The following is an 8,953-nucleotide window of genomic DNA, read 5'->3' on the forward strand; positions in this document are numbered from 1 at the left end:
CTTGAATAAATAGACATAAAAAAAGACATTTATAGCCACAAAGAACAAATATTAAGCTACTGGATCAAAAAGTTGTTGGGCAGTATTTTTCGTGAAATTGAAAATTTTGGTTTGCGTTTGTATTTAACTTCAGCCGCTGAGAAACCGTTCAATGGGATATTTATCGCACCGATCTTAAGTAAGATGGGGGGGAAAAACTACAGGCCGCTTATACGGATACTGGCTACTCACGTGACGCGCGTCATTAGAACGAGACTGGACGTCATTCTGCATGAAGAGAATTCGCGAAACCTTCACTAAGGACAGCGATTAAACGGTATGTATCATTCGTTTTAAATTACAAGAACTCGTGAGGTTTGCTTTGCGATATCTTCTGCTGCTAGTATTTCGACGATATGTTATTGTTTGATCTGCGTACTGGTGTTTTTTTCGTCTCACAGCACTTCCCCGTCAGCGAGCCAACTAAGACATTCAGAAATCCCATCACATTTAGCTGCTAGCTTCTTTTTATATGCTTGCTGTTCGTTAACCTGTTGATCATTGTTGTCCTAACTGTTAACTTATGTTTCCTACTTACTTCTCTAAATGGCTAGTGTAGTTTATGATGTCAGCCTATCCCAAGAACCACAATCCTTTCGCCGACGATGATGAGGAGGATAATGAGGTCCAGAATTTCGGGCGCGGCAGGGGCTATGAAGACTCCACGGACAGCCACATGAGCGAAGCCGAGAGGCGCCAGAAGTACCTGCAGCAGGAGGTTATGAGGACAGCGCAGTCGGCCGTCGACAGCAGCCAGCGATCCATAGGGCTGATTTACGACTCGGAAAAGATGGGGATAGACACTGCGGAGGTATGGGGCGCGATCACGTCTGGATGACAAAATAAGATGTCTGACACCGAAACACTAAAAAGTCCTATGAGGTTGTTTGGGCATTACATAATTGTGCGTTTATTATGATGATTTGTTTCTTTTTAAGTGTTTTTTTTCCTTCTCTTTGTTTTAGTTGATGGGGAATTAATGAAAAATCGTTTAAGATCTTTAAAAACAAGGACCTGAAAACCATGGGAACTGAAACTTGTCTACAGTTCAGTTTCACCTGAGGTTTTCTTCTAAAATACAGTTAAAACACTGCTGATTAAACATTTTCTTTATATTTGGGTCGTGTAGTAGAAGCATAGACGATAGTGAGCATCTGGTCTTGATTCTAGCTTAAAGAATTATCATACGGTTACTGTATTATTGTGAGGTGCAAGACAACAACTGTTCTTTCCATCAAGAGCTGGGAATACTTGTTTCTACTCTGCATCTGTTCATAATTGCTTTAAAGAAGCAATAGTGGTAATTAGATGGTAAATAACCTTATCTGTGAGTTCAGGTGTCTATCAGATGCTTTTTAAAATCTCAAACACCTCTCGGAATGCAGTTACTGAGGATCAGGGTTGAACATTTGTGCTCTACCATATATTAAGATTTTATTATTCTATATACAGTGGCCTCCAGAATTATTGGCACCCTTGGTAAAGTTGTGTAAAAAACATTATGAAAAAATGTGTTTGCAGTCAATTAACTTAATTGAGAAAAAGTGAGAGAAATCCAACCTTTAATTGAAGAAAAAATATTAGTATGAAATTTATTTTTTTAACAGCATGTAATAATGTTCCCATTTATACTTTATGTTCTGCTGTGTGTTTAGGAACTCTTAAGCGAGCATCCATTGTTTCCTGTTTCATTGGGGGGTACAGTATATATGTGACGTGACATTAATGCCAAATTCCCATAATCATTCATCTGCATGGAAAAGAGTAGAAAATACAGAAATGAAATGAGACAACAATGTGTTGACCTTAATAAATGAGGCAGTGTTTTTCAATAACATTTCTTACTCCTCTTTACTCCACCCAAGGGTGGCAGTAATTCTGGAGGGCACTGTAATAGTATCTGATGATGCAGTAACATCAAACCACCTTACGTACTACCAGTGCTTGCTAAAATGGTGGGATTATAAATGGCAATGCCTCTGAAAGCCCGTTAAGAGCTAAATGTCTCTTTCGGCTAAACACTTGTGCTCTGCATTCCCCAGGAACTCAAGCGCCAAGGTGAGATTTTGAAGAGGACAGAGAGAATGGTGGACAACATGGACGAGGACCTGAAGACTAGTCAGCGACACATAAACACCATCAAGAGCGTCTGGGGAGGCTTCGTCAACTACTTCAAAGCAAAGCCAGAGCCCAGTGCAGCCCCTGAGCAGCCCATTTCATATGAGCCCAGCAGCAAGTACGGCCCTGTGACATCCAGGCTAAACATGTTGCCCCTCGATGTCATTCCTGGGTTGCTGTTTCACCAGAATACATTTAAAAAGACTTTCTACGAATTAAAAATATACATAAAATTAAAAATGATGTTTAAATAACTGCAGATAGTAACAAGATGAATTGCTGTTTTTCTGTGAGAGGACAAATGGGTGCCCTAATGTGATTTAATTATCTTTTCCAGACTCCTGGATGCGCTCAGTCAGAGCCAAGGGCACCAAGACGAATACCGACAGAGTCACCTCAACATGACCACGTCAGGTGGGGTCTCTTTCTGGTCTGACAGTCCTATTATTGTGCTTTAATGATGGTGAGATTTTTTATGCCTGATATGAACTTTGATTTTCTTCCAAAGGGTTTGGAGCTTCTGGGATTTCCTCTGAGGAATCCATATCCAGCCAGAATGGTTACCCCAGGAACCAGCAATTAAGAGCTATTCACCAACAACTGGATGACAATTTAGGTATGATCTTTGAAAGAAAAGGATTCTATATCTGTCCCATATATAATGGAAATGTCAGAATTCCACAGTTGTGGCTAATTGTACCTGTGCTTACTATTCAGACATGTTTTACATTTTATGTGTAATACCTTGACTGGTCCAGTAGGGGGTGCTGTTGCACTGACAGCTCCAGGGTTGTGGGCAAGTATTGACATAACTGGTACACAAGTACGCATTTACCTTTAAAAGCCATACGTGCGGCAATTGATTGTTGTAGCAGCGTGAATGCATAAGTATTTTATGTGCATTTGCGCCGATATGACAAGAAATTATTGTGCATTTTAACCTTTCTATGCTAATTTGTACTTCATTTGCAGTATAGAGGTTAAAATGCACAGTAATTTCTTGTCATATCGGCGCAAATGCACTTAAAATACGTATGTATTTGCACTGTTACAACAATCGATTGCCGCACATATCGCTTTTAAAGGTGAATGTGTACTTGCGTACCAGTTATGTCAATCCCTGGTTATGGGTCTCAATTCTAGCTGGTTCTGTGTGCACAGTGTGCATGTGCTCAGTTAGAACAGGTTTGGTATTCTTGTTGTTGTTGTTTTTCCCAATGACAACAATCCACCTTTAATAACAATGGGTGGCACACCTCCCACATTGAAGGTTCACATCCCCATATCTGGCCTGTTTGTGGCGTTTGCATACTTTCCATGTGTTTATAGGTTTAATTCCCATCCCTTGCTCTGTGTCTGGAGTTTGCATGTTCTCCCTGTGTTTGTGTAGGTTTGATTCCCATCCCTGGTTCTGTGCGTGGAGTTTGCAGGTTCTCCCTGTGTTTGTGTAGGTTTGATTCCCATCCCTGGCTCAGTGTGTGGAGTTTGCATATCTTCCCTGTGTTTGTGTGGGTTTCCTCCAGAGCAGAGTACTACAAAGCGGGTTTACTGGCTTAGTTTCTTCAGGCTTTTTACTGAGTTTCCAGTACTATAAAATAGGGCTCACTTCTAATTTAATTTCTTAATTTATGCGGCACACCTGCCCTGTACCAAGCAGGTTTAAGTGTCGGCTTTTATATTAAACGCGCATAAGTCCTGCCCCTTCACCAAAAATGTAAACACAAATTGCCCTTTTACCAAAAAAAAACGTCACCTACATAAGGGCCATTCACCTATTTTGACTAAATAGCTGATTTGGACAATACCACTGATTTCATTTTTATTGTATTACAAATGAAATGAAATTTAATGTTTCTGCCTATCAAAAGGCGCACCTTAGTTTGGTTCATCAGTTTTCAGTGTAGATACCGCCCCATTTATGCAAACAGACAGACAAACCCCAAGTCAACTTACTGAGTTGATAACCATCATCATAGTATCGTTTAACCCTGCTTGCAGCAATCAGGATTAGGTAACCCATCTCCATCTAGTTAACTCTGGGTATGTAAAACTCATTTAGTAGTACATCCCACAGTAGTCCAAAGTTATGTGGACAGTAACCGATGCAACTTCACTCATGCAGAGATATAGAGAAAGAAAATAATAGTTAATATTAAATGGACGGCTGGCTATTGCTGAAGCTTTATGGCTCAGCAGTGGGGCCTGGTTCCCATCCTGGAAATGTTACCAGTGTGATGATGAATTGAGAGTTTTTACAGAGGATGTTTTTCTCACCATCACTTTTGCTGTAAGTGTTTAAACCTAGAAGTAATCACAGATCAAACATCTATGAGCACTGCTAGAAGGTATGGTGAGTTAAAGGCACTTTTGTTGAAGTTATTTATTCTATTAGGCTATTTATTTGTTGATCCTTGCCTTGCCCTCACAGACGACATGAGCTTGGGTCTTGGTCGATTGAAGAACCTGGGACTAGGACTGCAGACAGAAATCGAGGACCAGGATGTCACACTGGACAGCCTGATGAACAAAGTGGACAGAACCGACAGCAAGATCAGAGCCACAAACCAGCAGATCAAAAACCTTAAATAAATACACAACCCATCTGGAATAATATTCAGTTCTGTACTGGGTAGTAATAAGGATTTACTTTGTCTTTTGTTTTTTCTTTTTTTTAAAAAAAAAACAGGACTGTTTTGAACCACATCCTGTATTTCAAATATGTATTATTTTATATCCGGCTCTTAAGCAGGATTTGCCTGACTTGTTCCAAAGCCGGTGAAGATGGAATTTCAAGTGGAGTGGCTATTGTCAATTTTGCTTCCATAGAGGTCCAAAGTGTGTGAAAGATGACTAAAATCTTTTATCCAATACCCCTAATTTTACCTCTGTATGAAACACTCAAGAGAAATTTAATGTGAAACAGAAAGAACCACTTGTTTGGAGTTTTGTGAAATGTTGTATAGCACAATGCCTTACCACTGGTTCATTATTCATATGTTGTCCAGTAGCATTATAAACTGTCAATTGTAAGTATCGCTATAAACACTTTAGTAAAGAATTACTATTTCTTACTCAGAAAGCTGAATATTTATGCCTGACATTAACTAACTGCCATTGCCTTACCACCCCATACATTATGGTCACCTGACAGTGATGTTGCATCAGAAATTCTTTTGGAAAAGAAGTTGAAAATGGAAACCATTATGTCAGTTTTGACTGGAATAAAATAAGATCAATAAAAATGTGAAGATGTACTGCTTTTGATTAAGCAGTAATGAGTTTGGTTTGAGTACGATGTAGTAACACTAGTTGGTGTTCGTGCAAAAATTTACACTGGTAAGTTAACTACTGTTGGGACGTCCCTGTTGTGACCGATTTTAAAACAAATGAACAAATGTAAAATGCAATAAAAAATGTGACACCGTAAAAGATGAATAAATATTTTTTGCGATATACTGCTATACTCCAGTCACCTGACCTTGCGGGTTCTGATTGTTTTCACACAGCTGGGTTCCATTAATTGCTCTGCCCACATGTAAGTCACATGAGCTGTTCACAAGCATGAGAGTGACGAAGCAGATAATCATATCTGGGAGAATAATCTCTTCAGATCAGCAGGGTCAGCAGTCTGCTCCATGCCTCTGTAGTGTGAAGTGTACAGTATCATCATGGTCATTCTTTAGTTCAGTTGTTCATTTTCACTCCTCAATTTTTTTAAAGCTGGTTCTGCAAGAGGAGGAAAAGATCCAGAGTCTTTGAGGGATGGAGTTCCCCAAGTCACCATCGGAAGTGGCCCTGTTGGTCTATGGGATCACATACAGCACAGCTCTGTGTAGCTGTCTTCATGTGAGCAAACAGCAGACAGGCTGGAATTTTCTGCCTTTCAGGTCCAGTAATCCCAGAAACGACTGCTGTCAGGGTTCATCAGGCATTGGGCCAGCAGTGGCCCTTCCTGCCCTTTTGAAATATGAGTCCTGGCTCCAACAATGAGTAAGTCATGCTCAGAAGCAATGGCTGACATAAGCCCACTGTCGCCAGTGCAGCTCCTGAATTAAAGAGCTGTGCTGACTTGGTAGAGAAGCTAAATGGGAGGGGGGGGTACTGTGCATACAGTGGTGCCAGTGCAGTTGTGACCCGAAACATTACCAGATTTTCACAAAAGTCCTAAAATTACATAAAGGAAGCCCAGCTCAGCAAAACACTATATACTACATCTCCTTTATGATCCAATGTTAAATATTCTCTGAAAAGTATCTGAACCTGTAGGATTTTCAGTTCATTTAAAGGGTAAATTAGTCTGGTGTTTCAGCCAATGGGAGGACAGTCAGGTGTGACTGTCACCTGCTCAGAATAACATAAACCTGGATCTTCACTGTCAAAGGTTGATCTTCACCTCACAGGTTAGTGAGACATATTCTGCTTTAAAACATTATTGCCGATGCAGCCTTTCAAACAAAAACTTTCAAAGTGTATGTTTTTTTACATTAACATGAGTTATTGAAATATATTGTAATTGATCAAAACCAATAGATATATATACACTCACCTAAAGGATTATTAGGAACACCATACTAATACGGTGTTTGACCCCCTTTCGCCTTCAGAACTGCCTTAATTCTACGTGGCATTGATTCAACAAGGTGCTGAAAGCATTCTTTAGAAATGTTGGCCCATATTGATAGGATAGCATCTTGCAGTTGATGGAGATTTGTGGGATGCACATCCAAGGCACGAAGCTCCCGTTCCACCACATCCCAAAGATGCTCTATTGGGTTGAGATCTGGTGACTGTGGGGGCCATTGTAGTACAGTGAACTCTGTCATATTCAAGAAACCAATTTGAAATGATTCGAGCTTTGTGACATGGTGCATTATACTGCTGGAAGTAGCCATCAGAGGATGGGTACATGGTGGTCATAAAGGGATGGACATGGTCAGAAACAATGCTCAGGTAGGCCGTGACATTTAAACGATGCCCAATTGGCACTAAGGGGCCTAAAGTGTGCCAAGAAAACATCCCCCACACCATTACACCACCACCACCAGCCTGCACAGTGGTAACAAGGCATGATGGACCCATGTTCTCATTCTGTTTACGCCAAATTCTGACTCTACCATTTGAATGTCTCAACAGAAATCGAGACTCATCAGACCAGTCTTCAACTGTCCAATTTTGGTGAGCTCGTGCAAATTGTAGCCTCTTTTTCCTATTTGTAGTGGAGATGAGTGGTACCCGGTGGGGTCTTCTGCTGTTGTAGCCCATCCGCCTCAAGGTTGTGCGTGTTGTGGCTTCACAAATGCTTTTCTGCATACCTCGGTTGTAACGAGTGGTTATTTCAGTCAAAGTTGCTCTTCTATCAGCTTGAATCAGTCGGCCCATTCTCCTCTGACCTCTAGCATCAACAAGGCATTTTCGCCCACAGGACTGCCGCATACTGGATGTTTTTCCCTTTGCACACCATTCTTTGTAAACCCTAGAAATGGTTGTGCGTGAAAATCCCAGTAACTGAGCAGATTGTGAAATACTCAGACCGGCCCGTCTGGCACCAACAACCATGCCACGCTCAAAATTGCTTAAATCACCTTTCTTTCCCATTCTGACATTCAGTTTGGAGTTCAGGAGATTGTCTTGACCAGGACCACACCCCTAAATGCATTGAAGCAACTGCCATGTGATTGGTTGATTAGATAATTGCATTAATGAGAAATTGAACAGGTGTTCCTAATAATCCTTTAGGTGAGTGAATATTCAATTAAAAAAATGTAAAAATTAGAACACATTCATATTGATTCATTAATTTTGAAACTGCCACAGAAATACTACATATTTATCAAGCAGAAAGCAGGAAGTTTGCATTTCTGAATATAAGCCCTTCTATCAAGTCTCCCTCTGATAATAGTAGATTTTTTTCATTTAGTGTGCCAGCAGTTTTTCATTCTGCCATTTTGTAGCTTTTTTAGTCATTTAAATTAACCATTTCGAAACATCTTTATAGCTCACCTGCACATATGTGACACTGCCTGCTGGAATACTGACCAAACTTGTTGCAGATTTCAGAACTCAGGTCTCACGTCTTCATCTGCTAACTGATGCTTTGCAGTTGCTTTCCAAATAAGTTTCAAAGCCATAAAATGATAACACTTGATGCCAGGGCAGTGCAATAAAGTGTCTCAGAAATGTTAATTTCACGCAAGATAGCCGGCAAGCTGCCACACCGCAAAGAATGCAGCCAAACATGTACTGATCCATGTCTGTCTGCCTGTGTATAGGAGGCCCCTGCATCTACGCTGTAATTACTGCAACAGAAGGCTTTGCTTCTGTGGTATTTATTGACATGCCATGAAAAAACTGCTCCACTACAATAAACATACACAAGTATCAGACTGCACACCAATACATATGCAAAAACAGTGCATTTAGAATAAATCAGATACATACTGTATACGTGATCTGTCAGATTATTATATTGCTTAAGAATAAAATTTAGGGGAAAAGGAAAAAAATATATAGAATGCCGTAACATTTGTAAGACTAGTTGCTTTGAAACATGTACTTCATCCATAAGATTGTAAATGTAAATTACTGTGCAAATGGTAAAAGGGTTTTGACAAAATGAGGAAATGGCATTAATGTCCTGTGATGGAGCTGCACTCTGCACAGAGCATCTCCTTCCTGGACCCAGAGCTGCATGGAAAATGCTGCAGGCTCACCATTACTCTGCACCATTACTCTGCACTGAATAGGCAGTGTTAGTGACATTTGTTTGTTTGTTTGTTTGTTTTTATTGTCTGTATGA

The 8,953-nt window shown here is 40.3% G+C and overlaps 1 protein-coding gene across 2 annotated transcripts; it reads left to right on the top strand.

Moving 5' to 3' along the window:
• Window positions 1-167: 167 nt before the first annotated feature.
• LOC111854361 (synaptosomal-associated protein 29) lies at window positions 168-5,610 on the top strand. 2 transcript variants are annotated; one of them, XM_072709122.1, is made up of 6 exons: window positions 168-316; window positions 599-850; window positions 2,082-2,275; window positions 2,495-2,571; window positions 2,666-2,773; window positions 4,586-5,610. In XM_072709122.1, exons 2-6 carry the CDS (start codon window positions 602-604, stop codon window positions 4,744-4,746), a joined length of 789 nt encoding a protein of 262 aa, XP_072565223.1. In that variant the 5' UTR covers window positions 168-316; window positions 599-601; the 3' UTR covers window positions 4,747-5,610. The 2 variants fall into 2 exon arrangements, with proteins under 2 accessions (XP_072565223.1, XP_072565222.1); XM_072709121.1 differs by having other exon boundaries at window positions 183-316; window positions 594-850.
• Window positions 5,611-8,953: the final 3,343 nt, after the last annotated feature.

This window comes from Paramormyrops kingsleyae, chromosome 2 (assembly GCF_048594095.1).
Source record: "Paramormyrops kingsleyae isolate MSU_618 chromosome 2, PKINGS_0.4, whole genome shotgun sequence".
Lineage (NCBI taxonomy): Eukaryota > Metazoa > Chordata > Actinopteri > Osteoglossiformes > Mormyridae > Paramormyrops > Paramormyrops kingsleyae.

Bases quoted from the DNA above. Each gene is read 5' to 3' on its own strand.
- LOC111854361 (XM_072709122.1), top strand. From the start codon at position 602: ATGATGTCAGCCTATCCCAAGAACCACAATCCTTTCGCCGACGATGAT. The intron at 2,572-2,665 runs GTGGGGTCTCTT...TTTCTTCCAAAG, and splicing joins CCTCAACATGACCACGTCAG to GGTTTGGAGCTTCTGGGATT. The intron at 2,774-4,585 runs GTATGATCTTTG...TTGCCCTCACAG, and splicing joins ACAACTGGATGACAATTTAG to ACGACATGAGCTTGGGTCTT.